Source organism: Anabas testudineus, chromosome 18 (assembly GCF_900324465.2).
Source record: "Anabas testudineus chromosome 18, fAnaTes1.2, whole genome shotgun sequence".
NCBI lineage: Eukaryota > Metazoa > Chordata > Actinopteri > Anabantiformes > Anabantidae > Anabas > Anabas testudineus.
The window spans coordinates 2,699,657-2,716,218 of record NC_046627.1 but is presented as its reverse complement, the minus strand read 5'-3'; the positions used below and the strand labels follow the sequence as shown (position 1 = coordinate 2,716,218).

Here is a 16,562-nt window from a genome sequence, read left to right as displayed (position 1 = left end):
CTTAACTTAAACTGTGATTATACAATAATTATTATTATATATAATTATTGATGCAACATGATTTTTGAATGAATAGAGTGAGTTGTGAGTTGATCAACAAAACACTGGACACAGGAAACCTGGTAAAAATAATAATGATCCACTTTATTGATTCCCTTGAGGAAATAGTTTTGACAGCTGCAGTAGATGACGGCACTACTGTTGGGTGTCGGTGTCTTGTCCAAGGACTACTCAACTTACCAGCTGCCATTTTGTTGCCGGTTGGTGTACGATGTACAATATCATCAGGAGTTGATGTCATCTCTGTTCATGTGGTGCATGAAACAAACACTCATGTGGTTTGTCTGAGAGGGAACTGACAGACGACCTGTACAGTCATAAAGGTACGAGGACTTGTTTTCACAGTGTTAAACATAATATAACACATTAAAAGATGACCAAGACGCAACCTGCGGCTGAAACAACACAGAAAATAATAATAATATCAATAACAACAACAACAATAATAATAAAAAGCTTCCGTGGACATCAGCCTTATAGCATTTAGCATGTGCCTATTAGGCTGCTGATAGAAGATAATTATTATAGTTGAATACTGTATTGCTGCATCATTGGGACAAACTTAATAATGAATTACAATAGTGTAAATGTAACAAATGCATGGACTATAAATTATAAATGTATTTATTTTTATTAATAAATTGAGGCCTTGAGAACAGTGAGTGCTGATGGTTCATCTGTGAGATAAAAAATATCAAACTGAATGTGCTGGAAACTACAACCAACATATACACAGCTACAAAGAGGAAGGAAGTGGGACTAACTGCTGCGACCAAACCAAGTTTTCAGGTCATATCATCAAGTTTTATAATGGACCAAACATCTCTTCAGCAGCTGCTCTGTAAGTACAGTCTGTGTAAAAAAAATATTATATTTATTTCATGTCAGATATATTATTATATTAACTCTGTTGCAGAAAGCACATTACAGTCAAACACTGGCTGTTGTGAATCTTTGTTCTTCATTTCTTTGGGATGTAAAGCTGCAATTTTATCATAAAGCAAAATGCAGAAATTCTATAACTTCCTGTGGTGGATGAAGATTGACACAAAAATTCAGAAAGTGTCTTTGATTAAGTCACAAAACTAATAAATATGCTGAATGCTAAATGCTAACAAATACACTATTAGTCTTCTCATCTTATATCAGTAATACTAACGTAGTTGGTTTGTTGTTTTTCATTCATCTTATACTGTTAAAAACTCCTGTGTCACACAGTGCGCTCTGCTCTTATTATTCTTATTAATAAATATAATTTTCTCTGTAGTTATGATGCTGCTGCTGAGCTGCACAACAAACCAAGGTCAGTAAACTTCTCCCCTGAGTCTCTAAAGCTGTTAAAACATCAGTTTGCTGGTCCTTCTTCTTCCTCCTCGTCATCTACTAATGTTTTTTTAACAAACTGAAAAACATGATTTATTGTGTTTGTGTTTAAAAAGGACCATAATGACTAAAAAACAATATTTGACTGACTTTAGTGAGGCATGTAACAACAGTGAACCCACGAAGAAGTCAGAAAGCAGCAGGAGAGTTTTAGTTGTTTATTAACAAGTTAAATATATCAGGAAGTGGAGGCCGTGCTCGGCCAGGTCTGTTAGGTAGGAAGTTAACCAGCAGAGGGAGGTGAGCACCAGATGACTGGTCAACCAGGAGGAGACAGGATGGAGGAGACTGACAAAGGAAAGAACAACAAGAAGTTCAACACACAAAACACTCCACACACCTTCAGACAAATCACAGAGAGAGGCGCTTCCAAACATCCAGATCTTCAAAAACTGAATCCTCTGTCCAGAAGACACAAACAGAAGGTCCATAACCAGAGAGGCAGTCAGAAAATCAGACTTCCTACAAGTTGACTGGAATCAGACAGAGGCAGCTCAGAGAAAAGCAGCAGTCCAAAAGCCAAGAAGTCTCTGAAAGCACATTCAGGAGTGAGGAGCTGCTTCTGTTGAAGAGAACAGACAGGAGTGCTGCTGCAGCAGGGAGAGGAACAGGTGAAGTCAGTCAAGGTGATTACAGTGTGACTTGAGAGGGAAAGCCCAGACAGGAAGCAGGGAAGATTTCAGAATAAAATAGCAGGAAGTCAGGGACAGAATCAGAAAAAGAAGAACTTCACAATAGGCTGCACTACTCTGAATAAACAGATTAAGAAAAATTAAGAAGAACCTGACATGTAAAATACATGTTGTAATGTAATATATGTCCATGTGGAGTAAAAACTGTTTAGGTTGTTGCAAAATTACACTGTGGGTGTTAAATTAACATTGACTGGTGTGGAGATCAGAATAAACACTCATTCAGTTTTTTACACATTGAGCTCTTTCTAAAATTATAGTTTGCTCATACAGTATACTGAATTCCTTCAGCTCGTTTGACTGTGAGTCCCAGCAGCTCTCAGCTGTTTGAAGATGAGTCTGTGTCTCTGAGCTGTGAGGAGGACGACAGCTCTGCTGGATGGACACTGAGGAGGAACACAACCAAACGACAGATGACTCAGTGTGGAGATGGGTGGGGAAAACCAGCTGGGTCAGACTGTGGAGTTAGTGTTGATGAGTCTGTGTGGAAATGGATGAAATGCTGTAGTTTGTCTCTGTGTTGAGGTGGATCAGTGATCCTGCAGAGTCCTGTCCTCCCTGTGATGGAGGGACATGATGTCACTCTGCACTGTCAAACAAAGAGCCCTCCCTCCAAGCTCCCAGCTGATTTCTATAAAGATGGCTCCCTCATCAGGACTGAGCCTACAGGTCACATGACCATCCACCATGTTACCAAGTCTGATGAAGGCCTCTACAAGTGTCACATCAGCAGTCATGGAGAGTCTCCACCCAGCTGGATCTCTGTCACAGGTCAGGAGGAAAACTTAAACTGACCTTGTTGTTTTCTTTATAAATTAGGTCTCCAGTCATGATTCATAATGTGACAATCATTGTATATTTTTCTTGGTTCATTTTAGGGAAAACAACCACAACACCTCAACCTACCACTACTTCTTCTGCTGACGTAACTTCCTCCCCTCCTCCTCATCTCCTTGTCACAGTGTCTGTTACATGTTCTGTTGTCTTTGTTCTGCTTCTACTGATCTTACTAATTCTACTGGTGAGATACTGTGTATGGAAGAAATCTAAGGGTGAGATACAGACATGTGGTTTTTACACTTTGTGTTTAACATTTAGTCTCTTGATTATGACACGTCACTTTCTTTTTCTATTGATAAACTTATTTTTTCCAGAATAATTGTTAACTTAAAACATTTTTTTTTATTTCAACTACAATGTCAGGTTTCTTTATTTAAATGCCAGCTAAGATAGTTACACTACACACTAAATTATATTGTTTGTTGCAGCTGGGGGAGAACATGACGTCACATACAGTGATGCTAAAACATTAAATCAACAAAGTCACCAACAGCCAACCAGAAGAAGCAGAGGTAGTGTTTTATTAACCACAGCTGTAAATCAATTTTGTACTACTGTATGTGGATTTTTTGTCGTATTCAAAATACTGTGATCAGTGTGAGGTTGTAAGTTAGAAATTTAGATGATTGGTTAAAGTTATGAATATGAGACTAACGGATGTATTGTGTTAAATTTTCAGTTCAATTCATTTTTATGTGCACATCACCAAATCACAACAGAAATCTTCTCAGGACACTTTACAGTGTTTAATGTTGTTCAATTTAACTGTACACAGAATGATATTGAAAACCCAACAATCCTATTTGAGCAATACCAGAAGACAGTTGAGAGGAAAAAGCCTCCAGCAAAACCGGGCTCAGGGTGGGCGGCCATCTGCCTCGACCAGTCAGAAATGAGTGGAAAGAGGACAGCTACACCTTCTTTTAGTTGTTTCCAATAAACTGCTCAACTGTGTGAAGTTGCTGTAGCAAGTTCTGCTTTGGTTGATGATAAATGTGCGTGCAGTGTGACCACTTGTTTGTATGTTTGTCTTGTGGTAAAAATTGTCAAGTTGTTTTAATAGAGTTGAGCAGCTTTGTGGTCAGCTACTACTCTGTTTCACATTAATACGCAAAACCGGTCTTTGGGCTTTGGTCATGAACTGCAGTGGTGCGGTGAAGATTAAGTTGCACCTGTTGTACCTCGTCATCATCATTTTCCATTGCAATACTATTACAAATGCTGCTAGTAGTGTTAACATTTGCAGTAAAGCTAACATCGCTTTATTGTACTAATTGCAGTAGTGTGACGTGTATTTTATTTTGCAGAGACTTTTTCAGTTGCAGTCTACTCATCAGTGAAAACAGAGGATTTCAGTTATGAACAAATAGTCGTCAGACGAAGGAACAAAGGTGAAGCTGCAGGTACAGTGGATCTAACAGTTTCTGTTTTTATGCTAAACTAACCATATTATTGCACAGGTGGCTTTAGAGACTGTGGGAAATATACCAGGAATACCAGGAAATAAATGGTAGAACAGTGGAAGACTTGTGTCTGATTAAGTACAGAACATGCCACAGTGTTAAAAGTGCTGTAACTGTAAGTACTAATATTTCACTCACTCTCAGCCTGAACTAGTCTGAGCTTCTAAATTAGCTTGCTAGCACCTCTCATGGAGAAGACTGCATCCCTAGGAGTTGAAGTCAAGCTTTGTCAAGTTAGCAATCACCACGACAATCAGTTGAATTATCTAATTTACTGCACAAGAGACACAGCAATTTCCTCATGATCAATAAAGTATGTTATTATAGTAATCATGTAAAATTATTTAGTCATTTGGCACACATGATCTAAGTCAAGGACCTAATCATTAAAGCAAAGTGTTACAGGAAAACATTTTTTGTAATGTGCAAATGAGAGATCGGAGCATAGAAAGTTGTGGAGGTTTTTAAATTTTGTGAGTAAGGCTGCTTGGTTGGTCGTTCCAACATCGTGGAACCACTGAGCAACAGAGCTTTTCTTTGAGAATCTTTGCTTCATGATGAAGGGACCAGCTGATGCCATTTGTTGGTAGAGTTCAGGTAGGTAAGTGCTTTTGAGTTGACCACTCTATAGGTAAGGGCCAGGGCTTTGAATCCAATGTGGCTAGGAAGCCAGTGCAAAGATCTAAAGAGTGGTTTCATGTGTGTCCTGGCTGATCAAGACATGCTATCAGAAAAATGGTAAGGATCTATTAAAATGCCAGAGACTGTTAAAAGTCGAATGGGGGTTTATTTACATTATTAAAACAATGTAAAATAATTTGCATAACGTGCAGATCTGATGACCGGATCTGCGACGTAGGTCTAAAAAAGGAGATGCAGTTTATAAAAAGTCTGCAGAGAGAATACTTCATAGAGAAAAGAGATTGCTTACTTTAATGTTTCAGGAGACCATAAGTTTAGAATGGTGTAAGCCACAGGGGGTGCAGGGGATTCCGAGTAATGGAGTCTGGTCCTCCACCATGGTGGAGGCGATGGCAGCGTCGCTGGGTGGAACAGGATTATGACACAAGCTGGAGGGGTTTGATAGGGCATACTGGTAACATCATCAGTAAGACATTGTAGTGTTTGAGACGAGATATGAACAAAGCCTTCACAGTGAGTTCAGTTAGCTGATACATATTTAGTGTTGTGTTTGTAAGTAATGCTCCTTTAGTTAGAGAAATATTGTAAGTGAGAAGGGTGTTTGATTCATTTGAGTGATTCACCCCGACCACATGACAGATGTGAAAGGGAGAGGCTGTGGAGAACGTAGTGAAGTTATGCTGCCTGTAACATTGTTCAACATTACCAGTTCGGTGGTGGGTCAGTAATGGTCTGGGAAGGCATATCCATGGAGGGACGCACAGACCTCTGTAGGCTAGAAAACTGCACCCTGAGAGTCAGTAGGTATCGGGAATCCTTGATTTAACATTATCATGGATTAAGACTTCTTGGTTTTCTGCAGGTTTTTGCTGGTTTTGTGTCTCCTTTTTAGAATTTTTAAGTAAAGCTAGGCGCTCTCTGAAAATAGTCAAAGAATGCTCATGTATATAGCCCTCTGATTAGTGAATCATCATTTATGTATTAATAATTTATTAAACTATTTAACTAATTATTATAAATAAGAATGTTTGAAAATGTAGATGTTAAATAAAAAAAAAAATCATACATTTTCAGACTTTCTGCCTCTGTGTTTCACCTGAATGAGCATTTTGTTAGATTTTATTTTGTATTTTTCCAAAAATATACTGTTTATAAAAAGTACAAGGGGTGTTTGTTGAACCTGCTTCTTGTAAATTTGTGTTCTCACACAATTTGTGGTATTATCTGCTGCCAGAACGTCCTTTTGTTTCTGACCAGTAAAGTCTGTTGTATACACCTATCAAGTATTTAAGTGTGAGCTTCTTTGTAGCACACTGGCACTGTTAAATATTGTCTCTTGTAAGTCCATGTTTTGAAATGACTAATGTTATGAGGAATAACATTAGATTTTATTTAATTTAAAATTTTCCCAGTGGATTAGCTAATATCAAGAGCTAGTTAGTTGTATTTCTGTAGTGGACCATTCAGGAAATACGTAATGTGCTTAGAAAGGTAAAACATCAATCATCTAAGACCATGACAAACACTTTCTGTTAGATACTCTCACTGTATGGAAAGGAGAGGAGTTCAGAATCATGTTGTCAGGTGTTTATTACAATAATAAACATGTGACTGTGTGTTTCTGTTCAGAGTTTCAGAGGTTGCCTGCTCTTTGTTGAAGTCAAGCTTCACATCTACACTACAAACAGTACAAGCACTGTACAAACACTACATGTACTACAGTACAAACACTGATGAATCTCCTGACCTGTAACTCATCCTCTGAACTTATAACACATCAGAGTTTTTAAACTGTTATTTTATTTTATTATTTGGACATTGATTACTTTTTTATATTTTTGTCTTAAGTGTCTTTCAGATGTAACTTAACACATGTTTGGATAGTTAAATTTTGACTTTAATGTTGTTTACTTTTTAATCAAATGTGTTGGACTTTGTTTTCTGATTTCCCTGAATGATCAATATACTGAAAGATCAGTTGGTGTAATTTGCTCTGTTTGTTTCATGAAGCTGTTGAATGGAAAATTGTTGACTTGGTTGTGGTTGGTTATAATAGATTTAAACCTCTCCTCTGGACATTAAAAATGAGCAGCAACCACAAACTATTCACAGCACAGACAACACTCAGGGAGAAAGTGAAAAGAAGAGTTTAACTCTTTAATTAAGGAACTAAACTGATTTAGGATGAATGTTTTTTTTTCTCAGCTGAACCATACATTCAAACCTGGTGACTACACCACCGTGCTGCCCCATGTTAGATATTCATGTATTGTGTTCATGTGTGTTATTAAACAGTTTATAAAGAACAGAGTAGATGTATTTTTGTTTTGTTCTCAAAGAACAGATGTAGGACAATCCCTTGGCTGGACTGAGGAGCACATTCAACTGGAGACTGTTCAACAAAAAAAAACAAACAAAAAAAAAACACAGGAGATCCTTTCTACCTATGGCCATCAATCTTTACAATTCCTCCACCCTCTGTAAGGGGGTAGCAGTTTTACACCATCTATTATTTACATAAATGTATGAATAAATATAAAGCAGTCATTATTCTATAGCTGGTTAAATATTAATTTATATAAAAAAATAAATATGTCCTAAATAACGGTATCATTGATCTACTTTATATTTTTTGGTAAATTTCCCTTTTTCCTGTTTTGGGGTTGACAGATCTAAAACATAGAGATAGGATATAAAGTAATTCTTCATTGTCAGGACCCAAGAGATGAGCCATCAAAATGATAAAGTGAAGTAGACCTGAACTAAAATCAGAGGGTTATGTCTACTTCATCAGAGGGAGGTTCTGTTATGAAGATGAGTAGCATTCACCATCGTGTTCGAGTGAAAGATTCAGAGATGAAGAACGGAAATGTAGCAGTGACTCAGAATCTTAATGATGCTGAAAGATGTGGGTGTTATGTTAGATCTGGAAGTAAATCTGAGTTCATCATCATCACCCTGACACTTTCAGAATTAGTGTTTGTAAAAAAAATAAGGGGGATTTAATTCCATATGAAATTATCATATCAATTAGCACTAAATCATGTATTAAATTATTTAGTAAACAGGAGTTGATCTTGAGCCCCGAGATCCCCCCCATTCTGCATGTTCCTACAAAGAATTAACTTAAAAAATATGCCCAGTAAAGCTGTTGGTATTTAGAAATGAAGACTCACTTAACACACATTTATTAATAATTGATGACTTGTATTTTTTGCCTTTGGTGGAATTTAGATTCTGCTACATTTAGTCATTTACATTCAGTCTTTTATCCAAAGAGACTTCCAAGTGAGGAACAAAATACAAGGTAGAGTAAGCATAAGGAGGTCATGTCTAAGGACCTCTACTGGAGGTAGGCAACTGGGATTTGAGCCCCAGTCTCCCGCATGGAGGGCAGCATAGGTATCACAGCATTTTCCAGCTGCTATTTACTGCTGCTATTTAATTATTTGTTAGATTAAGTTAATTCTAAATAAATAAAATTAAATACAAAACTTTTGGAATTAAAACGTAATCAAGCAGTTAACCAGCAGATGTCACTATTTTTAACTGTGTCAACTTCTTGGAAACACTGACCCACTTTTAGACCAGTTGTTTCAGAAAGGTTTGGTTTCTCCACCAGCTGATGGCTGCAGCTCTGACGGTGATCTGACAGCGACTGAAGTGTTGATACCTCTTTTACTTAAGATGCTATGGTTGCAAAAGTTAGTAAACCTGCAGCAGTTTGCAAGTATGGGCACAGCTTTGCAAGGAAGTTTGCAAGCCAAAAACAGTGGGCTCAGACATGACAGACTTTAGACTTTAAACTAAATATAGAAGTACTGTATCTCTAAGTAGAGTCACTGGACTTCTCAGTTACAATATTTCACTACTCATCCATGTGGGTTCTATAGTTTGACTTCAGGGACCTAAAGATAAAATACCTGTCATCAAACTTCTAGTTTATTTTATTAAAATAAACAGGCAGACAGAGTCCAGTCAGACCACTGAAATATCCGAGTTCTCATTCCTACAGGATGCAGTGGGGGTAATAATAGTCTACAATAATGTGATAAATAATCAAGCGCGATGACTTTTTGGCTTTTGGGTGCATTAGGTGGCACACAGAGAACAGACAACAGGGAGAGCCATGTAAAGTGTGACTTTAATATAACAACAGCTCATTATTTATATGTTGAGCATAGATTCAAAAATAACTAAAACCCAGTAAAACACATCAGCTCTTAACACCAAGTTAGATGTAAAATGAAAGCGCTGTGCAGACAGGAAATAAAAAGTGGAGCAGTTGTTGGTTTGCCACAGCCTTTTTTTAGATTTTTTTCTCAGCTCTGTGAGTTCAAAAGCCCAGAAATATTTAAACAGAATACTTAAACAGTCATGATACATAGTTTATATATAAAACACAGTGATACCACTAACGATGAACATTATCATTAGTTCAGTTTAGAAGTCTTGCAGTGAGAGTAGAGAGCAGGTGGAGGAACAGCTGGAAAGGTGGAGGTTTGCTCTGGAAAGAAGAGGCATGAAGGTCAGTCGTAGTAAGACAGAATACATGTCTGAACGAGAGGGATCAAGGTAGAAGCGTTAGGTTACAGGGGGCTGAGGTGAAGAAGGTGCAGGAGTTTAAGTACTTAGGGTCAACAGTTCAGTGTGATGGAGAGTGTGGAAAAGAGGTGAAGAGGAGAGTGCAGGCAGGTTGGAGCGGGTGGAGGAAAGTGTCAGGAGTGTTGTGTGACAAAAGAGTGTCAGCAAGACTCAAAGGAAAGGTGTACAAGACAGTGGTGAGACCAGCTCTGCTCTATGGGTTAGAGACGGTAGCAGTGAGAAAGAGACAAGAGGCTGAGATGGAGGTAGCAGAGATGAAGATGTTGAGGTTCTCCTTAGGAGTGACCAGGTTAGACAGAATAAGGAACGAGTACATCAGAGGGACGGGTCACGTTGCATGTGTTAGCAACAAAGTCAGAGAGGCCAGACTGAGATGGTTCGGACATGTTCAGAGGAGGGATAGTGAGTATATTGGTAGAAGGATGTTGGAGATGGAGCTGCCAGGCAGGAGGGCAAGAGGACGACCAAGGAGGAGATATATGGATGTGTTAACAGAGGACATGAGGTTGGCTAGTGTTAGGGTAGAAGATGCCCATGATAGAGTGAGGTGGAAAAGGATGATTCGCTGTGGCGACCCCTGATGGGAAAAGCCGAAAGAAGAAGAAGTTTAGAAGTCTTGCTCAGCGCTGATTGGTTCATCATCCTCCTCAATCTTAGTTTAAGTGAATAAGGTTTTTGCCATTTAGTCAGATGGGTCAGTACCTGACAGGAAATATTTAATGTTAATAAATATTATAAACAGAACTGAAAGAGGTTAAAACAGGATTTGTTGTGTGGGGAATTCTGTACCTGTGGGTCTGTGTCGATATAAAGACACCATGAGGAGAGTGGAGATGAAGTACGGACAGAACACCACCAGGTATCGGAGCAGTTTGTATGTAGAAGTTTGAGTTGGAGCTCCAGAGGTGGGAGGGCCTGTTGGTGAAGAGTTACCTGCGGAGAGAATCCCACCTGGTCAGACACTAAACAACTACAACTGCACCCCCCACCACTGTTAGCTAGCTCCGAGTCATGAATTAAAGGAAAGGGGACGAGGCAGGTATGAACTGAAAACAGGATTTATTAGGCAAAACTACAAAAAAGGGAACAAAGGGGGGTGTCAACCGACACTACAAAAACAGGCAGGAAAACATGAAGACAAAGTGACAACATAAAACTACCAAAATGGCGTGGAACAAAGTAACAACCAAGAAACCAAAGTACAAAACAAAACCGCTGCTCAATGGCAGGAAAACAACTCACAGAAAACAGGTAATCAATGTCCAAAGTACAGAGGAGGGGCAAAGTCCAGAGGGTCCAGGGGGGAAGCAGACAGGGCTCAGGAGCAGGAGCAGGAGCAGGAGCAGGAGCAGGAGCAGGAGCAGGAGCAGGAGCAGGAGCAGGAGCAGGAGCAGGAGCAGGCCTGGGGGCAGGCAGGTTGTAGCAGGTTGACACATGACTACAATCTGAGAAGGGGAAAAGGACTGAGGAGAGTTTTTGTAGCCTGAGGGGAACACAGGTGACTCCAATATGCAGCTGATTGCTGGGAGCAGAGGGAGAGAAGTGGCTGGTGGGCGGAGTCCAGAGGGAGAGCGAGAGAGGAAAATCCATGGCTGGCCGGGACCAGGCCGAAACCATGACACTCTGAGTTAGAACTGCCATCTGTCCAGAAAGCAGTCATGACATAAAGAAAAGGTAAAAACATTATGCTTCTTGAACAAGTACTGAGAGAGTAGATACAATTTTTATCATTGTTTATTAAATTTATCTTGCACACCTCCATTTATGTTTTAAGGTCAGTGGTGCAGCTACAACTTATGACTGTGTTAGTAGCAGTCAAATCAACAGTACAGTTTTCTTTAAAACACCAGCATTCAGTTATCCTTTAGGACTCCTGAATCTTTATCCAATTTTCCTTCACTTTAACTTTACAATGGGCGCATCCTAAAGGAGGCTTTTAAAACTCTGATTTACGGTGGATAAAAAGTGTTAAAATCCGAGTTTTCCTCCTGACCTGTGACGGAGATCCAGCTGGGTGGAGACTCTCCATGACTGCTGATGTGACACTTGTAGAGGCCTTCATCAGACTTGGTAACATGGTGGATGGTCATGTGACCTGTAGGCTCAGTCCCGATGAAGACTTCTTCTTTAAAGAAATCAGCTGGGAGCTTGGAGGGAGGGCTCTTTGTTTGACAGTGCAGAGTGACATCATGTCCCTCCATCACAGGGAGGACAGGACTCTGCAGGATCACTGATCCACCTCAACACAGAGACAAATTACAGCATTTCATCCATTTCCACACAGACTCATCAACACTAACTCCACAGTCTGATCTTACCAGAGACAACAGTGATGTTGATGATGGTACTGGTTGATCCCTCTCTGGACTCACACCAGTAAACTCCACTGTCCCATTGATCAACGTAGCTGATGTTACACAGAGAACCAACTGATTTTCCCCACTCAACTCCACACTGAGACATCTGTTCTTTGGTTGTGTTCCTCCTCAGTGTCCATCCAGCAGAGCTGTCGTCCTCCTCACAGCTCAGAGAGACAAACTGATCTTCGAACAGCTGAGAGCTGCTGGGACTCACAGTCAGACGAACTGTAGGGAAGATAAGAGGATGAGTTAATATTTATTTTCTTTTTTTTTTTTTTTTTTTACAGCACATTGGTTTAATTTTGTTAAATTAGTAGCTCCTTCACAAAGTAAAAAAAAAAGAAATCAATTCAAAAGACCACAACACAATATGTTTATTGTTTTATTTTATTTATTTTATTATAATTAAATTTTGTGGAGATTACATTCAAGAGGCTCAATGACGTGCCGCTCACTTAAAACCACAGCTAAAATACACTTTCTGTAGTTTGACTGCAAAGGCCACGATCAAATTGACACGATCAAATTGACTGTTTTTTTTTATTTCTGTGGGAGGAAGCTAGAGTACCAGGAAAAAGCCCATGCAGACATGAGGAAAACATGCAAACAGAGAGGTATTTGGCCAATCATTGAATTTACACTTCTGGCTGTAAGGTGACAGTGCTACTGCACTGCCTTTCTGCACCCTTTGTGCAACAGATTATGTAAATTTAGGTTTGTAAATTAATTGTTTCTTTGTATGTAAACTAAGTGCATAACGTCAAACGTCCACAATACTGCAAAGTTTTGTTACTGTAATTTGTGTAATGACAGAGTAACCTTGTTTATTAAAACTGCAACTTATAATGCTAACCACCTAAGAGCGCACACACAAGAGGAAAGTTGGATCTGTAACCATCACTCACTTGCAGTACCCAGCATGTACCACTCACTGTCACTTTAGCCTATATACCCTTGCACCCATGACCAGTGAAACACAAGAGGAAACTGGATCAAAAGGAACAAAGGGTGTCAATTTGATGAGCTACAGCAACAAAATCTCAGTATAACAAGAAGAAATGCTTGTGGAAAGCAAAGTCTGGGTCAAACATTGAGAGATGTGGTTTGACCAGTATTCACTTATTGCTAAAAACACTCTTCTCTTACTATGGTGGAGCATCAAACTCAGAATACCACTTAGCAGAGGAGGTATGGTTACGATTGGTATCAAGGGAATGTGAAATGGCCCAAAACTACAAATTTTTGATGCTAAAGACGCGGTCTGTGAGGAATTTTCCTAATTGTTTTATTAAATAATGCAACAGGGTTCTTTTAGGAACCTATTTTAACTATTGGTGAAAAGGTGACATTTGAGGAATTTAACTTTGGTTCCATATTCCCTATTCCCATTACAGCACTCTATTTGTCCACTGTAAATGTATTTCTGTCAGACAATTCCAGCTTTGCAACAGTAAAATGCTTCTTAATCATAATCACTGCTAACTTTCAACACTAAATAACAACCTCTTAGACTCTAAAACTAAAATACTAAGGTGTCCTCTCAGGTTTAACAGTGGGTTTCATACTGTGACAGAAGAAGTTTACTGACCTTGATGTGTGGTGCAGCACAGCAGTGAAGTCACAACTAAAGAGAAATGATACTGAGGTTAGTTTGAGGTTTGACAAACACATGGTTATGCTGGTTTGAAATCCAGCAAATGACTCACTGTCTTCCTGTGACACAATTCTTTGTAGAATTGATCTTAACATCGTAAAACACCTCAAGCAGAATCTATTACTTTGACAGCATCATAAGGAAATATTTGATTGAAACGTTATTATGCAGATATTGCACTATTGAACTATTATCCTGTTGGACACCTTCAGACTGGGTCGACAGAGCGTACTTACTGAACAGCCACAGTAGAGACGTTTTCTCCATCCTGGTTCTGTGTGATGTTAGATGTAGAGTTTAGTCTATTCACATCAAGTAAAATCTCCTCCTTCCTCTGGGATCGTGTCAGTGTTGTGGTTTAGGTGCGATAAAGTAGAGGAATTAAGTGAGGAACAAAAATATTGAAGTAAGAATAAAATCTGAAAGCAGAACAAGAACTAAGACCTGTATGATGCATTCACTGACAGTGAAACTAACACTGTCAATGATGCCTTTGTGGTTTGTTTTGCCATTATAGACCCGTTTGAAACAGGCTTCCTGTCTTCCTGTACATGACTTATTTTAAACGGAAATAAGAAACCAGCGATTTTGTAGCTGAAGCGTGGTCAAAATAAGATTAAATGCTTTTGGTAGCTGCACGCTGCCAGCAAAGTCACAATTTTCAGACTTAGACAGGATTTGAGATTTGTTTTCAGAGTTTACATTGATTCAACTTTTTATCTGTGCAGCTAAATACTATTGTATCTTGCTGCCTTAACTACGTAAGTAGGTCACACAATTGCACATATGATAGCAATTGAAAATTGGAGTGTAAGAGATCAGTTGCTGCAGTACAGTTCAAGACTAGCTATGTTAATCTTTTATGTGTCACTAATAATAACATTAAAGGATTTATTGTTTATGGGGAACCTCAGTATTTTGGAATTATTTCAGTTTCATTAATTTCAATTTCAAGTCTTTATTCACTCAGATATTTATGAATATATTAGCAAGTTTTTTTTATTTTATTTTATTTTATATACCAATACCACAAGGTAAGAGACACCAGTGATTTTGAAGCTGCAGTGTGGTCAAAAAGATTAAAAACTTTTGGTAGCAGCCAAAAATGTCACAATTTTCAGACTTTGACAGGATGTGAAATTTGTTTTCAAATATTTCTTTATGTTTAATAACATTGTCCTCCAGTCTGCAGCTCAACAAGCCTTCCAGGGGAAAAATATATTGTTTTCTGTTTAAATCGCCAACTTTTCTTGACCATGACTGATTTATAATGTCAACAAAGGGATAAAATACCCAAGGGGGTGAATACTGAATAATATATAGGTTATGGTTTGTGCTTCTCTCTTCTCTTCTTTTTTTCACTTTAGGAGCTTCTTGTGCTTTAGAGTTTGTAATTAGCTTGTGAATGTGGCCTATGGATTTCTATCTCTGGCTTACCTCCAAAAGTGGTTAGCTAAGGCCGTGACTCTTTGATTCTCAGGTATGGACATCTTGTTGTGCTTCTTGGGTACCCCTTTCTTTATAACATTTTTCTGCAACTCTGATAGTGTGCTAACTTTTATCCATTTTGTATCTGAATGTAAATTACAAAGTTGCATAAGAACTTTTATTTTATAAAAGATCTATAATAACATAATGTGTGAGGAAATTATAATAAAGCCACAATAAATGTCACGATTTTACATAACGATACCACACACGGTATCAACAAGTACAAACTTTGTGTAAAGTGGTTGTGAACTGACACTACCTTACCCGTTGTTTTCTGTTGTTTATTAAATATTGAGTATAAAGTGTCCACCTCACATTCAAAAAACAGCTCTATTTTCGCTCTAACAAAGATTTATAATTACATTTTGTCATTTGGCAGACACTTTTATCCAAAGAGACTTAGAAATTAGGTAGAAGGCAAGCAAAAAACACAATGAGACCCAGAGACCCTTTTTTCCTGAGACAGCTCCACAGTGGCTTTGTTGAACCTCACCAGCTTCCTAGCCTTAGCCCAGATAGCAGACAGGTCCTCCTTGAGGGATTTTTGGACACAAGCCATGTTTTCTGCAGTGTGTGTCTGTGGGAACTTCATTACGGCTAATACAATTGACCTCAAGGATATATGCTGCCATTTATAAAATGTCATGTTATGGCCAGGTAAGATCTGAGGTCGAATTCACAGTGGTGGTCTGCTGGACCTCGGCTTTGGCCTTCTCTTTTTCTGTGTTGTAACTGGCCCCAACCTTAGCCTTTACAGCCTAAAGGCATAGAGGAAATGGTTGTTGTCTTTTAATGCAGTACTATTGACTTGCTTCATCTATGTCATCAAACGCACCTTCCTTGTGGGGAGAATATAAGTTGGGTCTAATTTAGTCCCTATGTCCTGCGTCCTCCACAATACTGAAGGGCTGTGTTCCTTTTACAACCATAGAGACCAAAACCTCCTCTCTGATTACTGGAAGAGGAAAATCTATTGTAACTGCACCATCAGTAGTATTTTACCTTAATTTTTAGGATTCTAGGCACACTGGTTGCTTCTAAAAGTGGTCCGGCACTGAAATTAAAAGGTAAAAACATTTACAACATTAGAATTATATACATCAATATCAAATGCTCAATTAAATACATGCTCAGAATTACAAATTTGTCAAATCCTATCAATAATAAAGTGGCACTCAATATAACAAGTTAAATCAATCAACCAGCACTGAATCAAAAAATGCCAGTTGACCTGTCCAATGTTGCTTGCTGCTTGTTGTTGTCTTTATTGCCTGCTGTTCTTTTCTCTCTTCTCTTTCCACTCACCCCAACCGGTCGAGGCAGATGGCCGCCCACTATGAGCCTGGTTCTGCTGGAGGTTTCTTCCTCTAAA

The 16,562-nt window shown here is 38.7% G+C and overlaps 1 protein-coding gene and 1 long non-coding RNA gene across 3 annotated transcripts in view; one reads left to right on the top strand and one right to left on the bottom strand.

Annotated features, from left to right (window-relative positions):
• The window catches only part of LOC113168372 (Fc receptor-like protein 5), a 35,541-nt gene extending 21,302 nt beyond the window's left edge, over nt 1–14,239 (bottom strand). The window contains exons 1-3 of the mRNA XM_026369390.2: nt 13,936–14,239; nt 13,634–13,669; nt 12,141–12,270 (exon numbers count right to left, since the gene is read on the bottom strand). Coding sequence (XP_026225175.1) covers nt 12,141–12,270; nt 13,634–13,669; nt 13,936–13,966 — 197 coding nt within the window. The 5' untranslated portion in view covers nt 13,967–14,239. The remainder of the gene's footprint in view (nt 1–12,140; nt 12,271–13,633; nt 13,670–13,935) is intronic.
• LOC113168414 lies at nt 2,873–4,453 on the top strand. 2 transcript variants are annotated; one of them, XR_003299415.2, is made up of 4 exons: nt 2,873–2,906; nt 3,014–3,187; nt 3,404–3,487; nt 4,283–4,453. It is a non-coding gene; the product is annotated as an uncharacterized LOC113168414 (long non-coding RNA). The 2 variants fall into 2 exon arrangements; XR_003299414.2 differs by having other exon boundaries at nt 3,014–3,487.
• Nucleotides 14,240–16,562: the final 2,323 nt, after the last annotated feature.